Raw genomic sequence first — 23,617 nt, 5'->3', positions numbered from 1 at the left:
TTGACCATAGAATTTAGTAATAGTAAGATGTCTTTATTGTTCGCCGCCTCAAGAACATAAACACATAGCCAAAAATCCTTAAATTCCTTGGTCTCTAACGTTCAAAAGTTTATGACTGAAGTATGAAGAAAAAACTAAGCTTGAATCCATCAAGATTATCTCATAGTAAAAAATGAGTTGCCCACAAGTTTACTTACTAGAATATGATACTTAAATCCGAGATAGCTTATTTTTTTTAACGAGTCTAAGATTTTGTTCGAGTTGAATTTGTTTCTTTTACAAAAACAAATTCGTTGATTAGAATATTGTTATTATCATTTTAAAAAGAATATAATAAAAAATTTTAAACATGGATCATAATTTCGCACTTCTGTAACGAATCTAAATTTTGTATGAGCATTAATTCAGAGGAATCGAAGCTGAAATGAGCAAAAGACTAACAAAACACAAAATGTATTGAACCAAATTTGTAATCCTATGTACAAAAAATGCAAAAACTCTCTCCCTTTCCCAATTTTTTTTGTGGGGCTAAAGAACCATGTGCACATCACTTTCCTATTCATGTTGTTTTGTCACATGCATTGTATTCCCACCATGAACCACCACTAGAAGCCCATTCACCTTTAATCCTTTAACCCACAATAAAAAATTTTTAAAAATTAAATAAAAACAGAAACTACTAGTACTACGGTCTACTCATATTATGTTTTACATGTAAGTAGGTTACGTTTGACTCTTGCAAATACGAGTTCGATACTAAATTATTGTTGATTTATTGTGCAACTTAGTACAATTCATTTCCTTACATAAAAATGCTAAGAAGATTCTCTCAAAAGTGAGATCTTCCATAGACTCTCTACCACCTCACAGTTTAATGTCAATTCTCATGTCAACATTACAAAATATTGTGCCAAATAATGAGGTAACAAAAAGTCCATGAATGGTCTTACTTTTGAGAAAGTCTTCTTAAAATTACAGTATGGTTGTATGAAAAGAAAAGAACACAAATCAAAGGACACCATATATCCTATCCCCAAAAGCAATTCAACATTCCATTTCTTCCACATAATCCTAGTCCATACAGCTAGCACCTTAACCCTTTCAATCTTTCTTCATTCATTCACCACCACTTCCACTACATACCAATAACACCTACATTCCATTCATCACTCCTCCACCTACCAATTCCAGCAAGCCAACTACCTTTTCTATTCTTAGGGCAGGCATTTTTAAACATCTTTTTCTTTTCCCCTTTGCCCTTTTTGATTAATTGGTTGAGTTCTTATCAAAAGCTCTTTGATATATTCATTCTTTCTCCCATGCATCTTTATCAAACAGTTCAAGGTTATTCTATCACTTAATACCCAAGCCATGATTAGTTGCTAGATATAAACAATTACAATGTTGAGAAATTAATTTAGAACCTTCATGGTCAATATTTGATTATTGGATTATGTAAATGTAGTTATGGCTTTTTGTTTTTAATAATCATAAAGCTATTGGGTAAGAGATTTCTAAACCATAGAATTGAAAGTCAGGTTGTAAAGAAAATACTTCATGTGAGCGTTATAAAGTCATATGAGAGGGATTAGCTAATCCCTCTTTCAATGTGTTATTTGCAAATCCTTCGTGTCTTTGTAATGTTTTATGGTGCATTTTCTACATATCTAGCATTTGGGACACTTTAGATGCGGTCCCTAATTATCAATATTCTTTGACTGAAACCTTTGGTTTCAATTTTTTATCGAAGTCCCTGAAATTAATGTGATAACGTAATTCTATGTAGATTACTATATTTTTTTAATTAAAAATTGAAATATATAGTTGTTTATATTAATGAGATTTTAAATATAAAAAAAAAAACTCATAATTTGTGGATTAAAAATATTAAAATATAAATTATACTCTCCAATATATTTTGTGTGTGTATGTGTATAGACATGGGTACATTCATCAAAATTAACAAAAAAATGTATTGTACCAAAATATTGGTACATTCTTCAAAACCACATAAAAAAACAGTAGATATTAGGCTTAATAACATTAGTAAGTTTCTTCGATTAAACTTGATATGGATACATTCTCAAATAATATAAAATAAAAAAAAATAAAAAAAGAATGTACCCATATAAGTTTAAAGATGTATTAGAAAAAAAAAATTGAATAGATTTTATATAAAAAAAAAAATGGGTACATTTTACATACAACAAATTGGTATAGTACATTTTAAGATTAAAAATTTTAAAAATTACGTGAATGTGTACATATAAGATTAAAAAATTGAAAACCTTTTTATAAAAAACTTGAGGGGTACAAACTTATTCTAATTTTTTATTTTATTTTATTTAGGAAATGTTTTGAATTGAAAATGAGTTAGGAGTTTAATAAATGTGTGAGTATTAAAATTCTAAATCAATTATTAATTTTTATTTTAAAAATTATGTAATTGACATGTAAATTCATTATTGCATTAATGCTAGGAACTTTGATCAAAATTTGAAAACTAATAAAGTTTCAGTCAATGAACATTAGTAACTAGGGACCGGATACTAATTTTTCCTTTTTTTAATTACAACATAAGTCTGGTTCTAAAACTGTGAGACTTGTTGCATTGCTTAACCATATGAAATTGAAGTGAACAATATACATAACGTGTATCTACGCTTAGGAATGTAGATTGTATAAGATTTGGAAACACAAACAAGAATGAGGGGGTCTCTGTTTATTCTTAAAGTCCTCATGAAAATGCTACAAAACAAGAGCTGCTATTAATTAAGTACATCCAACAAATTGTGTCCTCCAAACTATCATCACACCCTCCTCTCACAAATCATCATAACATGGAGCTCCCAAAAGTCGTCAACAAAAATCAAAAATAAAAGAAACGGTAAAAAAGTTTTAAAAGAAGAAATATGGAAAACAAAGGATACACATAATGATGATAGACTATCTCTAATCTACATATAAATATCAAACGAGGGCCTTTTTGTGATTAAAAAAGTAGTGCAAGTCCACTTAAGAATGCCACCAAGGCCATGCTACTTCCATGCACAAAAGCACCTGAGCCTGGAGCTGGGGTTTGTGGTGCGCCTGGAGTTGGGGTTGGTGTTGCTCCTGGAGTTGTAGGGGGTCCTAGCATGGCCGGTGCAGGTGGTGTGCTCATTGCAGATGGCGTTGGGCTTTTTGGGGCACCCATTGGACTTGGACTTGATGGGCTGACTCCAGTAGGGGAAGCCGCCATTGGAGGCGGCATAACTGGCGGTGGTGTCATCATAGGCGGCGGTGTCATCATAGGCGGCGGTGTCATCATAGACATTGGTGGTGGTGTCATCATAGTCATCGGCGAAGGTGCCATGGTGGTGGGCGATGGTGGGGCGGAAGATGTCGGTGCTGAGGATGGCCCTTGAGCAATGGACAATGCTACAAAAGCAAGTGACATTGTGAGGAAAAGCATGGCACGTGTGAGGGCCATGGCTCTGTCAGAGCTGAGAGCCACAGATGGAGAGGGAGAGTTAGGGTTTGGTTGAGGAAGAGGTGAGAGTGAGTGAGTGGGAATTATTTGAGGAATAGGGGTGGATATATATAGAGATTACAGGAGTAATTATAAAATCTTTATTGTGGCAAACATTTGAGTGCTTAGAATTTCATGCTACAAGGGCAGCTGGTTGATTTGATTTTGTTTGGCCAATATAAACGGAGAATAACCTTTTCTGTGGTTTGGCCAATATTCTACAAAGCGCATCGATTTGATTTTGTCGCTAAGTGTTTTAGGGTTTGTTTGATAACTATTTTGTTTTTATTTTTCATTCTTGATACTAGAAATAAAAGAAAATAAATGTGTAGGAAAATTGAGGAACGTAGAATGATGAAAACAACTTAAATTTATATTTTTCAGCCTTTTATTTTCAGTTTTCATTTTGTGTTTCATTACATACGTACATATTCCTTTCATATATTTTTCTACCCTCCTCTCACCTTTCTCCATTCCTCATTTCTCCAACATATTTTTCCTCTATTCATAAAATATGAAAATTAAATAACGAATTAGTTATCACACGTACCTTTGTAATTTAGGCCGTACATAACAAATTATTTTGGCATGGTATATTTTTACTATTGGAATTAGAAGAGTCAAACGTTAAACTTTATGTGTCGCATTCGGTGTAAATTAAAATATCGCTTAAATGAAAAGAGTTAGGGAATCACTTTGGCATGCTTCATTTACTCAACAGGAAAATATGTTTCTTAGAAACATTAAATAAAAGCATGAAAGTACCAGGCATTCCTGTGGCAGGAACAATTTTTCATGACAGATGATAAAGAAAGAGACTACAGAAAGAGAGAGGAAGATGCGCTAGGGTTTGTGGTGGACGTTGATAGTTGTGATTACAATTGTAGGCAGAAAAAAAGAACCAAGTAAAAAAATCCAAAAATGCAAAGTAAATGAAATGGTGATCTTAGAGAATAACAAAGCATCATCATTCTTGGACAAATATATTAATGAGATGCAATGATATCAAACAATGTAAGTGTGTTTAAGATAAGCGTGTTTCTTTGTTAAGCATTCATATGAGAGCAGCCTTAGAGCATGTTAGCTACCCATGCAAATGAGGCATTAACAGGTGTGCAATATGCATTTTCAAATGACTTTAGGCCTACCAAGACTCGATGAAATGATGATCTGCATGCTATTTCTGTTAAAAAAAATTTGCACGCTACTCACGCTATTCTTATTGACCCCTTAATATTATTTCCTGGATCCGCCATTGTTTGTAGGGTGACCCTGAAATCGCAAGTCTTTTGGGGACTTCGTCCTGCGCACCACGTTAATGGAAAATACTTTTCTCTTTGCACAACTTAAGGACTTGCTGAGTTGCACTAAGGGTATCCATCCCTTGCCCCACCAAATTTGCACGGGAATCGCAATAATGACAAAAGCATCCCACCAACATACAATAATTTAAAGAAACCCCTCCATTTTAATTAGTATAGTTTTACATGGCATGTATACATTTCTTCTGGACTTGAATTATGATTAGTTACGATATCTACTCAATATCATTAGCACAAAAATATGTTTGTGCGACGAAGTAAATTTCGTCATGCAAAGTATGTTTGCACAACGCTAAACACAAAACGTCGCGCAAAGATTGGCATTGGGCAAAACTACTTTGCGTGACGGAGGTGTACCTACATCGCACAAAGATGTTTTGCACGACAATTGCCCACCTTCGTCACGCAAAGTAGTTTTGCATGACGCCAGCCTTCATCTCGTAAAGTGAAATAAAAAATTTCACTTCTTGTCTTTCTGTCCTGTATTCTAACACAATTCAAAAGCCAGAACAGGGAGATAACAGGATGAACAATTTCTGTATTGAGTAACATTGAAGGAAAAATAGTAGATGTACGGGCTGTGTGCGAATGAGAGAGAGACAGATAAAGTATACAAACAATTTCTGTATTGTTACTAAAGAAAATAAAATAATAACAAACATTATCAAGATTCAAGGTGCTAATTAAACCACCAATTTTCTCAAGGAAAAAGGACCAAGCAAAAAAAAATTGATACTAAATAGTTTCACATGAAATGATTTTGATGATTTTTGTCTCGTTATTTGATCTCTGAATTTTACTTTTTTTTTGCGATTTTTGGCATATGCGATCTCGAAGTATATACAAACAAGTTTGATGGTTGGATCATTGAAACTAGTTTTGTACAATGCGTATCCCATTAAAACAATAGATTCACTAACACTTGGAATTATTTATACTTTCATTAAGTATAATATAATATTTTGTGGTCCACTAGTGTAAATATTTTAAATTGACAATCGAATTAGTTCATTGTATTCATATAGGATCAAGGAGTGTAGCTGTAAAAAAATCATCAAAATCGAAGTTAAAAGAACTGTTAAATTGTGATTTTTCGCTTATAACCGTCAAAAAGTTTTGTCCCGTTACTTGAACTCTGAATGTTTGTTTTTTGCGATTTTTTGCTTATGCGATCTTGAAGTATATACAAATAAGTTTGATGATTGGATAATTGAAACTAATTTCGTACAATGCGTATCCCATTAAAATAATAGATTTACTAAAACTTGGAGTTTATTTATACTTTCATTAAGTATAACATAAGATTTTGTGGTCATATAGGATCAAGGAGTGTAGTTATAAAAAATCATCAAAATTGAAGTTAAAATAACCGTTAAATTGTGATTTTTCGTTTATAACCGTTGAAAAGTTTTGTCCCATTACTTGATCTTTAAATGTTTGTTTTTTGCGATTTTTGGCATATGCGATCTGAAAGTATATACAAACAAGTTTGACGGTTCGATCTTTGAAACTAGTTTCGTAGAATGCGTATCTCATCAAAACAATAGATTCACTAACCCTTGGAGTTTATTTATACTTTCATTAAGTATAACACAAGATTTTGTGGTATTCACTTGTGTAAATATTTTAAATTAACAATCGAATTAGTTCATTGTATTCATATAGGATCAAGGAGTGTAGCTGTAAAAAAATCATCAAAATTGGAGTTAAAACTACCGTTAAATGGTGATTTTTTATTTATAACCGTTGAAAAGTTTTGTCCTGTTACTTGATCTTTGAATGTTTGATTTTTGCGATTTTTGGCGTATGTGATCTCGAAGTATATACAAAAAGCTTGACAGTTGGATCGTTAAAACTAGTTTTGTACAATGTGTATCCCATCAATTTCAATGGTATATATATATTTATTCTTCCATTTTTTTTTTATATATGATTGTATTGAAATTTTGGTTAATATTACCCAATATATTGAAAAATTTGATCTTTTTTGTTTGTTTGTGAATGACTAATTACCTATTGGGATCAAAATATGCGGAAATTAAATCCATGATTAACGAAGTGATAGATGTGTTCATTCCTTGTTTTATGAAAATTGGGGCTTGTCAACCCTTTCAATTTCTTAATGTGAGTCGGAGGGTTATTCATGATTCAAAAAATGTGAAAAATTGTGGAGAGTTTTAGTTGGAAGTTGTTCAGTGTGATATAATTCCTTTTGGAGACATATGAAGTTCTTCGTTCGACATTACATTATTCCGAATTCTGAAAGGCATGCCACTAGTACAAAAAACACTTTGCGCGACACAGGTCCTTCGTCGCGCAAAGTCAAAAAACGTTGCGCAAAACTTAGCGCAACGAACCTTCGTCGCGCCAAGGCAGTGACAGAAGGGTTTGCACGACGAAGAAGAAACATATGACATCCCACATCGCCCAGGAGAGTGATTCTTATATGTATATTCCCATCTCTACCTAGCACGAGGCCTTTTGGGAGCTCACTGGCTTCGGGTTCCATGGGAACTCTGAAGTTAAGCGAGTAGCGCGCGAGAGTATTCCCAAGATGGGTAACCCATCAGGAAGTTCTTGTGTGAGTTCCCAGAAACAAAATTATGAAGGCGTAGTCGAGGCCCAAAGCGGACAATATTGTGCTACGGTAGTGGAGCGGGCCTGGGTTGTGATGAGGGCCTAGGCCGAGATGTGACAAACATGCGTCATGCAAACTCATGTTTTTTTTTTTTTTTTGGGAAAAAATATTTTTTATTTATTTTTTTTATAAATATTGTAATTAAATTATAAAAAATAATTAATAAACCAAGAAAATGTATTTAATTATAAAATATATGAAAATGTACATACAAGATACCCGAACAAAAAAGAAAAAACTACAACAAATAGTTTCCAAAGAAAAATGGTGTAAAGTTGGTGAACAAAGGCTCCTTGGTTTCAAGATTCATCTTCTCACGTTCATGATCCTCGACCCCATGGGACTGAAAAAAAGTTGCATATGCACTTACCTGCAAAGGAAACAAAGAAAATTTTCAGCACTTGAAAATGATCACAAAAATCAAAAGCTCTCCAGATTTCAAATCCTTGCAAGAAGTAAGCAACTAAGTAGCAATGCAAAATGTTTAGGAGGAGTTAAGAATTAAAAAAACAAAAAAAAAAAAAAGGTGCAGAGAATCAATCAGTAGGGATACATTAGCCTTATCAGATTCAATGAATGAGAAAGCTTGACTGTCTGCAACATGCCCGATTTATCAGTTTCCTTGCTGGGAAGAATCTCAACTCTGCCATTGCTTATGAATGTATAAGGATCACTACAATGTTGGATGCGAATATCAGTCTAACATTCATTTCTCATCCCAAATAGAAATCAATATTCGCCAAAGTTAAGAAGAAAAATATATTGGAAAGAGGAGGGTTGGTTGCTAGGAATAATACCAAAAATCAATACATAAACATTAATATTTCTAGTTAGGTATATTAGTTGAAGAGAAATATTGATCAATAAAGGAGTACACAAAATCATAAATGGAAAATCAGGGAGTCTATCAATTCTTTCACCATAGTGTCAGAAGCCAGTCAGTAACAGCAGAAGGCTAACCTCTGAGGCATAGAGTTCAAATCAGTAAGGGAATCTTCAACTTGGAATTTTCTCAAGTGCATGGATGAGGGTTCAACCTTGTATCAACAAAGAAGCAAATTAAGTCAATTCTGCTCCTTAAACACAAAACTAACATAAGGAAGAGTTGCATTTTACACACAGCACCTGCAACAATTTTATGTCTGGATTTTTACATTTGCATGTAAATGGGTATTTGACTGTGGCCGAAAGGGACAACTGTGTCAGCAGTCAGCACTCGAGAATTTAGGATGTAAGGCTGTAGAATTTGAAATAGACATAGTACCACACAAATTGTAGGTTGATTGCCATCAGAGGAGCCTTCATTTTCCACCATTTCTAATATAACAATAATTGCAACATTGTCCTGAAAAATTGCATACAAGAAGCTGATATAACAAACAGATGGGAAGCAGAAACAAAAGCCCCACTAGAACAGAATGCACATTAAAAACCATAAAAGAAGCTGATATAACAAACAGATTGAAAGTGTTTCTAACCCTCCAAACTACTTCTCTCACTCTTTTAACATGTTCTATTGCATCTAATATAACCAGGAAGATCGCCATTGATTTAAAATCATAGTGTTCTTTTTAAAAGGAATATAATTGGATGCTTCCTGCCCCTATTAAATTTTACTTGAAAATATATCAGCACAAGTAAACATACATACTAGTCTACATTTAAATGTCACCTGCAAATTTAGGCCCAGAAACAAGCCTTATATGGTAGCTTAAAGGATCGCTCTTCAACCAGCCAGCCAAAACATACACCACTTTGAACCAATTTTCATGATTTTCAACAAACTCCTGGAGTAACCTATACAAAACAACTCTTAATCACTTATAAACAAGAAATGCAACCCACAAGCTTTGAGATAGTTCCTATACCTCTTTGCAGCATTCAAAGACACCAAGTAATTTCAATTCAGCCACTTGTAGGAAACCTATAACATAATTCAGCACCGAAAGTAACTAAATTTAGACAATCTTATACCAATTTAAACACATCTTAACTCAAATTCCAATCAAGATTTTTTTTTTTTAGTGGGTATACATGAAATTGAATGTATAATCAATCCTAAATGCCCCACCAAAGGAATAAAACCTCCATCCCCTGCACTCAGTCACCAAACTGCTGCTCCACTTCAATGATTCAATATGCGCCTTCCCCCAATTAAGGTAAACAAAATTTAGTTTCCTTTTTTGGGACAAAAGGGAGAATATTACACAAAGATGGCATCATAAAGATCCCCAAACACCAAGGTACAAGCACAGAAACTAAAAGAAGCTTTGAATCAAATGGAGGATTGGAGTAGGAGGGATTGGGGGTGCCATGAATTATACACATGGAGAATTGGAGAATAATGCACATGCTTTTGTAATTGGTCGGTTTCAAAACCCAAATTAAGGTACTCAATTTAATTTATCTTCTGAGTATAACATAAAAAAGGTGTGTGTATGTGAATGTGATATGGGTTCTTCCCAATTTCATCCTAGCAACGTAAAAATATATTTTTATTACAGTCATTCATCAAACAAGGTTGGTTTAATCTCTTCTAATGTGCATGCAGCATTCTATGACCTCTTGCCGCATTCTATAACCCATATTAAGGTACAAATGCTTGATTAAAGCGCATAACAAATGGATCTTTTCTTAGAATTCGCAGAAAGCTAGAGATTAAAATTAAATAACTGAAAAAATATATATGAGAAATTAAGGTGGGCTCTATTATAAGAAATTAATTAACTTTAAAAAACAGAGACCTATGAAATTGGGGGAAAAGGGCAGCAAATTTTTACCTTTGTGATGGCTGTCGAGACAACGAGGTGGACAAGTGCTTGACGACGAGGTTGCGAGGCTGCGAGGATGCAAGGCTGCAACCTGTGAGGGTTTGCAAGGCTGCAAGAGAGAGTGGTGTGAATGATGATGACTAACTGAGAGTGAGGGAGAGGGAGGCACGAGGAGGAACATAGACAGAGGAGAAGAAGTGAAGAAACACCTAGGGTTATTAGCAGAAACCAAAAAACGGTGGAATTGGGCTCGGGTATGCACGGGTGGAGGCGCTTGGAAATTTCTGAAGAGGAAAGGCAGAGAAGCTGCTATAAAGAAATGAAGACGAGGAGATTTTGGGCGCCATGCCAAAATTTTGGCAGCCCTCCAAATTTTAATCTCTCGCCTCCTTCAAATGTTTTTAATTTTGTATGATTACTTTTTTTTATTTGTCACAATGTATGATTCTATTAAAATCTATCATTTTGATAGGATATACATTCTACGAAACTAATTTCAACGATCAAATCGTCAAATTTGTTTTGAGTACAAAATAAATTAATTAAAATCTATCATTTTGAGTACAAGATAAATTAATTAAAATCTACTTACTAATATATATACCATTGAACTTGATAGGAAACGCATTCTACGAAACTAGTTTCAAAGATCAAACCGTCAAACTTGTTTGTATATACTTCGAGATCACATACGCTAAAAATCGAAAAAAAAAAAAAAACATTCAGATATCAAACCTTTTCAACGGCTATAAAAGAAAAATCACGATTTAACGGTTATTTTAACTCCGATTTTGATAATTTTTTACAGCTACACTCCTTAACCCTATATGAATACAATGAACTAATTCAATCGTCCATTTAAAACATTTACATAAGTGGATACCACAAAATCTTACTTAATGGAAGTATAAATAAACTTCAAGTGTTAGTGAATCTATTGTTTTGATGGGATATGCATTGTACGAAACTAGTTTCAACGATCCAACCGTCAAATTTGTTTGTATATGCTTCAAGATCGCATACACCAAAAATCACAAAAAACAAACATTCAGAGATCAACTAACGTGACAAAACTTTTCGACGGGTATAAACGAAAAAGCACTATTTAACGGTAGTTTTAACTCCGATTTTGATAATTTTTTTACAGCTACACTCCTTAACCCTATATGAATACAATGAACTAATTCAATCGTCCATTTAAAATATTTACACTAATGGATACCACAAAATCTTATGTTATACTTGATGGAAGTATAAATAAACTCCAAGTGTTAGTGAATCTATTGTTTGTATATGCTTCGAGATCGCATACGCCAAAAATCTCAAAAAACAAACATTCAGAGATTAAGTAACGGGACAAAACTTTTCGACGGTTATAAACAAAAAAGCACGATTTAACGGTAGTTTTAACTCCGATTTTGATGATTTTTTAGAGCTAAAGTTGGGGAAAAAAAAAACCGGTAAAGCATTCTTGGCTTGGCGCTAAAATCTTGCGCAACGCAGCCAACGTCGCGCAGAGTAGTTTTGCGTGATGGGACTTTGCGCGACGAAGGAATGCGTCGCGCAAAGCTTTTTTGCGCGATTTATGTGCGCCTTTGTCGCGCAAACATACTTTGCGTGACGAAATTTGCTGCATCGCTCAAGTTTCCGTCGCGCAAACATATTTTTGTACTAGTGGGAATTCTATGTAATTCATATGTTTTCTTCTTAAACACATTTAGTTCTTAAAGCAACTTGTGAGTGTGAATTGTGTTTATACATTCGGGATTCATGTGGCTGTTAGTATATTGAAATATGTGCATCGGTATTTGTGGAGACAACCATTGGTAATTATAGTGTTATGCATTGATGGCATTGGCGGATTATCACTTCTGTGTGTTGTAATCTTGGTTAGGTTTAGAATCAAACCTAGTGGGATTATGTGCAATGCTTATGCATTGTAACTGCCAACTAGAAGAAACTGAAATGTTTTTTTTTCCTTCGTTTAGTAAGATCTGAATGTATGATTTAGCGTTTGAGTTGAATGTAGGGTATTTATACTTTCAACAAACACTTTGGGTTTAATTACAATATTTATTAAAAATTAAATAAAAAATATTTTTGCCACAATAAAAAAAATAAAAAATAAAAAATAAAAAGGTTTGTGCAACGAAGAAGTAACCTTCATCGTGCAAAACTCCTTTGCGCGACACAGGTTACTTCTTCGTCGCACAAACCTTTTTTTTTTTTTTGGCAAAAATATTTTTTATTTAATTTTTAATAAATATTGTAATTAAATTCTAAACAATAATTAATAAACCAAGAAAATTTATTTAATTATAAAATATACAAGAAAATGTATTTAATTATAAAATATATGAAAATGTACATACAAGATGTTCGAACAAAAAAGAAAATACTAAAACAAGTAGTCGTCTAGGTTTGATACAGCAGGCTACTGGTATCGAGTGGGCGAAGTTGCTAATGTAAATATTTTAAATTGATGATCAAATTAGTTCATTGTATTCATATCGGATACAGGAGTGTAGCTGTAAAAAAATCATTAAAATCGGAGTTAAAATTGTTGTAGGCATAATTTACTGAACAATTAAGGAGGCCAGAGAGAAAGAGGGGTGCGACATAGATAGAGAGAAAGTGAGAGATGTGTAATTGAGGTGTGTTCTATTCCACCCCATTGTGCCTTTATTTATAGTAGTTGGATGGGTAAAACCTTTCCCTTTAGGATTACAACATTTAATAGATAATCTACTCCTAATAGGAATATAAGAGATATTCCAAGATATACTACAATTTGCACAATCGCATTCCTAATCTAATAGGATTGCAACACTCCCCCTTGAGTGTGTAAATACTCAAGTAAATAGCGCATCAGGTCTTCAGTGATGAAGCAAGTGCATTTGATGAAGTCGTTGGCACAATGAGCTAATGCGAGTTTCAAATCAATGGAAGAATGCATAAAAGTAAAACTCACAAAACCTCGCTATGGTAAAATCCAAGGTGGGGAAAAACCCATAATCTAAGGGGAAAAGTGAGAAGTTGCATTAAGTCAAAACTATACATCTTTTGGACGTAAGTAGAATAGCTCTCAAGGGTATGATCAGCCCAAGATGGGTGCCTCGTTAAAACCTAGTTAGGTAGCAAAAACCCAGTGGGAAAAATGCTCCTAATCGTAGGGAAAAAGAGTACATTAAGATCAAGTGAGTATACTTTTGGATACTCCCCTTGAGTTTGACATTACTTCCAAATGAGAACTACAAGCCTTGCATATGAATAGTTAGGCATACCAATTCCTCGGACAAGCTTCTGGAAGGTTGACTTCGGCAGGGATGTCGTGTAGAGGTCGGTAAGGTTGTCTGGGATCAACTTGAATGACTTCAATCTCTTGATGATTTGCTGATGTAGATGTGGATGCAATATGTCTTGATGTTGACTTCGTTGATGTATCATAGGTTGGTAGGGTGGATACATGTGGCATAGTTTTCATGGATCATTGTCGGGACTCAACGATGGATGAAACACAGCAAGTACTTCGAATATGGTCAACAAGAACTCTTAATCATGTCTCACTTGTGACGTAGTGAAGTGAGGTGAGTCTTGGAACGATTCAAAGATTTCGCAACTAAGGTTATATTGTGGACCTCCAAGATATTGTGATATCCCTAACGGTAAAGACAAAACCATTTGGGGATTTTGCCTTTTGCGAGTTTGATAAGTAACCTGCTTCAGCATAACAACAAGGCAAGCATCATTTCGAGGATCAGGGGGTTGGATCCGCTCGAGATGTGTTGGGATTGCTTATGTAATACCTTCAGGGTACGTCTTTAATACCAATTCAGTGGTTACGTGTAGGCATGGTGTTGGATCTTTACCAAGATCAACAGCAAAAGAGATGTCTTAATCTAAATACAATGAGCTAAGTACAACGAAGTGTAAAGTTGAACTTAGATATGGAATTTCTGATTCCATAACCTCTTCAAGGGTCTCATTTGCATATAACGTATGGACGATCAAAGGTATACTCAAAAGTGACACATTCAGGGTGTAGTTCGACTAATAGACCAAAATACCGTCAGAACAATGCTTCAACTTCAGGTCAAGGCGTAAACGAGTTTTTCTAAGATCCTTCATCTCAAATTCCATCTTCAGGTGCAAGGCAGTTTTCTCAAGCTCTTTCAGAGTCTTAGTGAGATTCGTGTCAACGACATAAACTGTAACTCTAGCAATTTGGAATAAGACTTCATAGTTTAACATGCAAAGGTATAATTCATATCCCTGACTGATCAAATAATCACGTAGACGGGCATACCACATCCTTCGGATTGTATGTGAACGCCTCAAACAAGTTAAGAGGGTGTTCCATGGTTTTGGAACTATTTGAACTAGTCCATGTAATTCTTCGGGAAGTTACATGTAAATCTCTGTATCTATATCCCCATGAATAAAACACTAACCATATTTCATAATGCTGCTATGAATCACAGGACGTTTGAGAGAAACCTTGCGCCGTAAAACGTGCATCATATCACACTGTTTCATTCATCTCATAATGCTTCATTTCTCACTTGTAACATAATAGGGTTACCTTGGGCAATGTAAGAACAAAAAGTCCAATACACAATTTGGCAAGGAATTTGACTTGGATTGTAACTTTAGTTGTCCAATTAGTTCTACGTTGTCACTTAATCATTGGATCACGGTTCGATATCATCGTTGTTCATTTATGTCGGTAGCTACCATATAAGTGAAAACATCATCGATGATAATCTCATTTCAATTCCATTTAGCTCATCCAAACTAGTATACTGGACCAAGAACTTTTAAGTCTCGGGAGAAATCCGGATTAATCTCATGAGATGGAAATGATTTAAGACAGCGATCAAGTATAGATTCATTTTGTGTCGTGCCTTCCTCTTCTAGGGAAGTGAATCGTACAAACCGAGTGATCTGTCATGCTTCAGGTTAAGACAGATTGATTGGCTATCCGCTGGTGTACCGAACCATACAACAGGGGCGTCCAAACCGTCTAACAGGGGCGGCACACTCTCTAGGGATGTTGACTTGACGTTCGTTAAGTACGTCTATTCTTGCAAGCATGTTTGCAGTTGGTATATGATCTCGTCACTTTAGCTAAATCAGAAGAATACATCCGGGGTAACATTCTGAAAGCTAGAATTCATCATACTTGCTTATCATTCTTGTGCGGTGTAGGGATCGAGTTGAGACATAGTGGGCAACGTCCATGCAAATTCACGCCGTTCTACAGGAACGTTGACGTTCTTATCTCCCCATAACGGCGAGAAGATTGTCTCATTAAAGTGACAACCCGCAGATTAGCGGTAAAGAGATTGCGTACAAGGGCTCTAAGAGAGCTAGTGTGAAGGAGAATCATGATCGATAAACGATGCACATCCTTCTTTGAGGGCCCATGGTGGTATGTTGCGGCGGCACAACTTGGCACATGGAATGCACACCCAAATGTGTAAATACAAAAATCATCAGGTTTGTACCCAGTAACCAACTGTAATGTCATATAGGTTGGGTGGCAATGGGCCTCAAGGCGGACCAACATAGCTGTGTACAAGATTGCATAGCCCTAGGCAAAAATCGAAAACTTGATACGTTTACCAAAATTTGGGCAATCATTTAAATTGCGCTTTATGATCGCTAGGCAAGGCTATTTGGGGTGAACATGGGAATTTGATGTTCAAATTATAAACCCAAAACACATGCAATACTTTATCGAAAATCGTCAATATAAACTCTTCGGCATTATCCAGTCTCCTGGACCTTAAGGGATAAGTAGGGTGGTGAGCCCTTAATCGGCCATGAGGTTTAGCGGCAATGTGTATGGACAAACATATGACCAGTTTGTTGATTCATCAACCAAAACCATAAGTATTTATATGGTCCGCATTTTGGTTGGATTAGTCCACATATATTTCCTTGAATCCATTGTGAAAAGAAAGTCATTTCGTATCTTTGCGAGAGATGATTTAGAAAATCAATTTCCTTAATGAGCAGGCTTGGCAAAGTGTTCTTGTAGGCACAAGATCCTTACTTCAGGTAAGGAGATGCGTCATAGCATCATTGTTCAACCTAAGTGTCCGAAAAGGTCATGCCAAAACAAGTAAACTGCTTAATCACTAGGCTTCAGGCCGGCCACATGTGGTGTGTTCCCAATTGGGAGACAACCCATTGGCCCCGAATCAAAGCTTCAGGCTCATTTTTGGAGGTGGTGCAAAGATATTTCACTCATTTTCTTCAGTGATTTCATTTATCATCATTGTCATCTCAAATATCCTTAAAAACTAAACGTCAAAGAGAATTTAAGGTCCCTTAAATGGTGATTCAGTACCATTCATACAACGAGGAGCGTGCCAGTGCTCTTAATCAGTTTGCATAGACCTGAAGTCATTGTTAGAGATGTGATTTAAGTGTACAGTTAGTGTGCGTAGTACGCATTCATCCAGACAACTAACTTCCCCACATTCTCACCTAATCATGTGTTTAATTGAATCGGTCACATGTATTAAGAAAAACATGATCCAATTAACTCATATTCGAGGACAATATCAATAAGATTATCCATAAGTAAAACATACACCAAATTTGAATCCAATAACATAGAAAAATGTTCACACAGTAAATGGTTTACTAAGGGGATTCGGCCAACAAGGTCATCCATGTCAAAATTCAGCTCTTCCAAAGGTGTTTGGCTACTAGAATGGTACTCCTTAACAACATTGGTAGAGGCATAAATAGGTGCATAACCAATGATCTATTCCATCGAGATGGAATTAGATTCTGTAGGGTTAAGGTTTGAGAATATTTTCCCTTATTCTTGAAGTTTTAGGTCTTAGATACCAAGGATCACGCTTCAAGCATGATACCACACCTTGGCAAGCCCTGATTCTACCATATGTTGTTAAAATAAACTCGAAATTGGATTGCGAGAAAATATGCCATTTGGTGTATCCTTGCCAAAGCAGTGCATCACCATTCGGTAGGCTTTGATCGAACTGAGTCGAGCCATTCGGTAGACTCCAGCTGAACTGAGTCAATACCGTTCTCTCACGTTTGTGGTAGTAATCAGATCCGAGAATTTGGTAAACTTCCGTTTTCTACACAACTACTTCAAAAGCGAGTTAGAGACATGGAAGGACGAGAAAAGTATTCTCCAGTCAAAATTCGATCGAATTTATAAACTTCAGAATTGTACTCATTCATGGATGTAATCATTGTGTGCTTCGGGAAATATGTCTCATGATCACACGGTTCATAGGAGCGAGCCAAAGAGCCATGGAATCCTCTTTCGGGAGGTATTTCCATTGATAATGCTTCGGGCATAAGTCCTCGAATGAAGATCATGGTGGAGGCTTATTCAGTTATTCCTTGCCATTGTTGGCTTTAATGGTTTCTCACCTTCCTGATAGTCAAGTGAAGATTCACGTCTTGTACCCCACATGAAGTGATTTCTATTATAAACGTCCAAATTAGGAAAATCGAACTTGTTACGGTACGACAATCCACTGAATGGAGGGAACAAGATTGTGATTAGTGCTATGGGAAGGAATCATCCATAAGCATCAAAGTTAGAACATTCGAGTTCTAAGATATGGTTTTCATGAAAAAAAACGTCAAGTTTTCATGGGTGTATTGTTTTATGAAAACTTCGGGTTTCAAAGGCACTAAATTTGAAACTACAGGTTCAATTTAGTTTATGAACGTTTAATTCATAAAAGAGAGGTTCCTGCAAGAACACAAAATGCAATATACTGATTTAAGTGTAGTGGATTTGAGGTTGCTTCAGGAACTCAAGTGTGAGTGCTTCGGGATTACGAAAGTAAGTTAATGGTTCAAAGTATAAAAATAAATCATTAAATCGTTAGTGTCCAAAAGTGATCTTCAGGTCAATAATTTTGGATTCATTATCAGATTAATGGACTGCAAGTCACTTTTAATCAATTCAATAGATCGGGATCATTCGAGGTCAATCGTAGAAGCAAAAATAATAATAAAATTCGGGTTAAAATTATTTAAAATGCCAAAAAAATAGCATTGGGTTAAAAAAGAATGCAGCCCAACACACTTTGGTTGGCTGCAATACACAGCCCTGCAAAAAATGCAGGCCTTGGGTTACATTACACAGCTGCATAGCAACCCAATTTGATTGCAGATCAGCGGGCCAGGAGACAAAGCCCATCAGTATAAGGGTTGCAGGAAGTGTGGCATAAGGCGTGAGCAAAAGCCCAGCCTGGGCTGGCTTTTGGGTCAGAGGCCGCAGGCCCGAAGCCCAGCATCAAGGAACCCAGTCAGTCGAGCCTGGTCTAATACATGCAACAAAGCCCAAAGGGCTGTTACCTTATAGTTCCAGTGCCCAAGGCTCGAGCTGCAGGCTGGGCTTGGGTTGAGTTTGGTGTGATAGCATGCTACTCAACCGCAAATTGTTTTTGCTTTTTTTGGACATAGTTAGGGTTTGACAAACCTTAAATTGCTTCTAATTTATTTATATTCTTTGACTTACAAATTCCATATAGCATAATTGCGTAATGCATGAAACAAATTTATATATTGACAAATATATGAAACATATACAATATATATATATATATATATATATATATATATATATATATATATATCGGAAGGTAAATATAAATGTAGGGGGTTTATGCATCATAGGGAATGTTTTCATGCTTCATGGTCGTTTCAAATATTTAACTTTATTTTAAGCGTACCGGATTGGCAGAAAATGATAAAAGCCTTTGAATTTGTTGAAGATCTTTCTTGAAAAGCCGAAATTGCTTCTCCAATGCGTTGTATCCGTTCAACAAAGAAAAATTAAATTGAATCAATAGCATGTAGATCAATTCCAAATAATAAATTAATAAATCATGAAAATGATGATTAAAATGTAATACTCCCCTGATTGAAAAATAAACTCTCTTTAGTGCAGCGTCAAGAGCGTACTGATAACGTATTGCAAGCATAATTTACTGAACAATTAAGGAGGCCAGAGAGAGGGGGTGCGGCATAGATAGAAAGAAAGAGAGATGTGTAATTGAGGTGTGTTCTATTCCACCCCATTGTGCCTTTATTTATAGTAGTAAGATAGGTAAAACCTTTCTCGTTAGGATTACAACATTTAATAGGTAATCTACTCCTAATAGGAATATAAGAGATATTCCAAGATATACTACGATTTACACAATCACATTCCTAATCTAATAGGACTGCAACAAAAATAACCGTTAAATCGTGATTTTTTTGTTTATAACCATTGAAATTTTTTGTCCCGTACTTCATCTCTGAATGTTTGTTTTTTGTGATTTTTTGCGTATGCAATCTCGAAGCATATACAAACAAGTTTGACGGTTGGATCATTGAAATTAGTTTCGTAGAATGTGTACCCCATCAAAATGATAGATTCACTAATAGTTAGAGTTTATTTATACTTTCATTTATGGTATCCACTACTGTAAATATTTTAAATTGACGATCAAATTAGTCCATTGTATTCATATATGATCAAGGAGTGTAGCTGTAAAAAAAACCATCAAAATCGAAGTTAAAACTACTGTTAAATCGTGATTTTTCATTTATAACCGTTGAAAAGTTTTGTATTGTTACTTGATATCTGAATGTTTGTTTTTTGCAATTTTTTGTGTATGCAATCTTGAAGTATATACAAACAAGTTTGATAGTTGGATCATTGAAATTAGTTTCGTAGAATTCGTATCCTATCAAGTTCAATGGTATATATATATATTTGGATTTTTCCGCCTCAGATTCTAGTAGTTCTAGCGACGTTTCTTCGCCAAACATTAAGTTTGGATGCACAGACACTTGTTGTAATAAAATTTCAATGCTTAATAAGCAAGAAGAAAAAGAACAGTTTTTAATGGAATTAATTAGCAAAGTCGATGACCCTGATTTAAAATATTTTTATTTGAACAAACTCAAAAATTTGATTTCTCTTCATGAACCTGGCACTAGCCAAACTTCTTCTCAAAAGATTTCTCTCAGTACCACTTCTCAAAAGATTTCTCTCAGTACCACTTTGGAACGTTTTAATAAACCCAAAAAGGAAATCACCATCAAAGATTTGCAAAAAGAAGTTAATCAAATCAAATCGGAAATTAAGTTTGTAAAATCCGAAAATACCGAAATTCGCTCACAACTCAGTAGGGTTTACACTCAAGCGCTTGAACAGGACAATTCTTCTTCACATTCCGATTCCGATGCCCAGTCTAGCAAATCTTCTTCTTCAAAAGAACTTGTTTTAAGTCTTTTAGACAAAATTAGAATTAGAAAATGGTATTCTAAAATCAAGATAATAATTGAAGATTTTCATTTAGAAACCATTGCTTTAATTGATTCGGGCGCAGATTTAAATTGTATTCAAGAAGGGTTAATACCTACTAGATATTATCATAAGTCTACCGAAGTACTTAGTGCGGCAAACCAATCCCCAATGAAGTTAAAATATGAAATTCCCAAAGCTCATGTTTGTCAACAGAATGTGCTTCATTCTTGGTGGGAGAAGCACTTAACTTTTCAGTCCAGAGATGAAATACGCTTTGCGGTCAAAAAAGATGAGGAAGGACTTCCCATCTTTGACGAAACGATAGGACAGGGAATACCCGACGGAGTAAATACTTTACTCTATACGATTATAGAACACTTTATAGAAACACCCAACAACATTACTACTCGTATTCACGACCAACTGAGTAATTTAAGGTGTCTAACCTTAAGTGATTTCAGATGGTATAAAGATGTTTTTATATCCAGAGTTATGCTCCGAGAAGATAGTAATCAACCTTTTTGGAAAGAAAAATTTATCAATGGTTTACCAAATCTTTTTGCTCACAAAATTCGAAATGTTTTAGTAAACGAAGAAGGTGTCATACCTTATCATACCCTTACTTATGGTAACATAGTTAATGTTATACAAAAGGAAGGATTGAAAATGTGTATCGACATGAAGATTTCAAAACAAGTTAATAAAGATAAATCTATTGCTAAATATGAACTTGGAACGTTTTGTGAACAATATGGTTTACCTCCAATCGCTCATTCGAGTAAAAAGAAAAAAGCCCAACAAACAAGCAAGTTTTCTAAACATCAATCCAGATTTTATAAAAACAAAAGATCTTCCAACAAACCTTTTCAAACAAATAAATTTTATGAAAAACCATCTTCAAACAAAAAACCTTTTCGAAAGTCTAAAAAGGATTTTCAGAATAAAAAGGGAAAATGCTACAAATGTGGCAAATTTGGTCATTTTGCAAATGAATGTAAAGTTAAGAAGGTTATTAACCAACTAAAAATCTCTGACGAAGAGAAAGTTCAACTTATCCAGGCTTTAGAAATTAGGTCAACCAAACGCTGTGGATAAAATTCTGAGACATAGTTGAGAGATCCAAGAAAACGCTAGAGCTGGGTTTTATCAATAATTTGATCTGGGAATTTATCAGCAAATTGGATGACTCGATCTATGGGTTGGATGGTAGACCTGTAGATGTGGTAACCTAAAAATCTAACTTTGGTTGGAAACAACTTAATCTTGGTTGCTAATTAATGACAATTTGAGTTTCTTCAAATAAAAAGATTTTAAATCAGGATCATCGACTTTGCTAATTAATTCCATTAAAAACTCTTCTTGTTCTTCTTGCTTATTAAGCATTGAAATTTTATTACAACAAGTGTCTGTGCATCCAAGCTTAATGTTTGGCGAAGAAACGTCGCTAGAACTACTAGAATCTGAGGCGGAAAAATCCAAATTTTTATCAGATTGACTAGAGTCGGTGTTCCTAATTTCTAAAGCCTGGATAAGTTGAACTTTCTCTTCGTCAGAGATTTTTAGTTGGTTAATAACCTTCTTAACTTTACATTCATTTGCAAAATGACCAAATTTGCCACATTTGTAGCATTTTCCCTTTTTATTCTGAAAATCCTTTTTAGACTTTCGAAAAGGTTTTTTGTTTGAAGATGGTTTTTCATAAAATTTATTTGTTTGAAAAGGTTTGTTGGAAGATCTTTTGTTTTTATAAAATATGGATTGATGTTTAGAAAACTTGCTTGTTTGTTGGGCTTTTTTCTTTTTACTCGAATGAGCGATTGGAGGTAAACCATATTGTTCACAAAACGTTCCAAGTTCATATTTAGCAATAGATTTATCTTTATTAACTTGTTTTGAAATCTTCATGTCGATACACATTTTCAATCCTTCCTTTTGTATAACATTAACTATGTTACCATAAGTAAGGGTATGATAAGGTATGACACCTTCTTCGTTTACTAAAACATTTCGAATTTTGTGAGCAAAAAGATTTGGTAAACCATTGATAAATTTTTCTTTCCAAAAAGGTTGATTACTATCTTCTCGGAGCATAACTCTGGATATAAAAACATCTTTATACCATCTGAAATCACTTAAGGTTAGACACCTTAAATTACTCAGTTGGTCGTGAATACGAGTAGTAACGTTGTTGGGTGTTCCTATAAAGTGTTCTATAATCGTATAGAGTAAAGTATTTACTCCGTCGGGTATTCCCTGTCCTATCGTTTCGTCAAAGATGGGAAGTCCTTCCTCATCCTTTTTGACCGCAAAGCGTATTTCATCTCTGGACTGGGAAGTTAAGTGCTTCTCCCACCAAGAATGAAGCATTCCGGTGAAACCAGTGACTAGTAGGTCAACGATTTGTGTTTGTGTAAAATTGTGATTTGAAATGTAGCTATTAGCAACCAAGGACATGTGTTGGAGTTTGTTTAAAAGTTCTTGTTCTGACAATCCATCTATATTCCATTCATAGAGTTTATCAGTAGAGACTGAAAATTGATTTTTATTATTTCTTTCTTCAAATTGAAGATCAGGATGAGTTGGTTTGGGATACCAGTTTTTTGTAAGAGAAGTGGGATTAACTGGATGAGTACGAATACGTTTTAAATCAAAAGTTGGCTGAAGATCAATGTTTTGAAAAGCATTTTCAATTTTTTGAATAGCAGAACTAGTTTCTGTGTTCTGAGAAGAATCTGGATCAGATGTGTTTTCTTCTTCGACAGAAACATCATTGTTTTGCAAAACATTAACAACTTTCTCTTTTTTGAGCTCAGTGAGCATATGATCTATTTTTTACAAAGTAGTCATAGACTTTAAAGCAGTAGAACTTGAAGAAGTATCAGTAAAATTTACTAAAGGTTTTTCTTTTTGAGAAGATTTTGGTTGAGACAATTTGTCGATTTTGGTTTTAATTTTGTCTAACTGTTTTCCAATGGTGTGAAGACTTTGGTTTGTAAAATTGTTCTGTTCAATGACAGGTTTAAAACCAGAATCCTCTTTTGGAATTTTGAAAGGAGTTGCAAGAATGTT

The 23,617-nt window shown here is 34.8% G+C and overlaps 1 protein-coding gene and 1 long non-coding RNA gene across 2 annotated transcripts; one reads left to right on the top strand and one right to left on the bottom strand.

Moving 5' to 3' along the window:
- The first annotated feature begins 3,035 nt into the window (after positions 1-3,035).
- Positions 3,036-3,407, top strand: LOC125480560 (elastin-like). The gene has a single exon (XM_048591521.1). It carries the CDS (start codon positions 3,036-3,038, stop codon positions 3,405-3,407), a length of 372 nt encoding a protein of 123 aa, XP_048447478.1.
- Positions 3,408-7,634: 4,227 nt separating this feature from the next.
- LOC125480529 lies at positions 7,635-10,569 on the bottom strand. The gene is made up of 6 exons (XR_007260897.1): positions 10,252-10,569; positions 9,340-9,395; positions 9,144-9,268; positions 8,597-8,816; positions 8,432-8,508; positions 7,635-8,144 (listed from the first exon to the last, which is right to left on the bottom strand). It is a non-coding gene; the product is annotated as an uncharacterized LOC125480529 (long non-coding RNA).
- Between the last annotated feature and the right edge of the window lie 13,048 nt (positions 10,570-23,617).

Source organism: the organism of the source record quoted next, unplaced genomic scaffold (assembly GCF_019419815.1).
Source record: "Pyrus x bretschneideri cultivar Hongxiangsu unplaced genomic scaffold, Pyrus_bretschneideri_v1 Contig34, whole genome shotgun sequence".
Lineage (NCBI taxonomy): Eukaryota > Viridiplantae > Streptophyta > Magnoliopsida > Rosales > Rosaceae > Pyrus > Pyrus x bretschneideri.
This window is presented reverse-complemented; position numbering and strand designations above follow the sequence as displayed.

Excerpts from the sequence above, each read along its gene's own strand:
- LOC125480560 (XM_048591521.1), top strand. The coding sequence starts at position 3,036 with ATGCTACTTCCATGCACAAAAGCACCTGAGCCTGGAGCTGGGGTTTGT.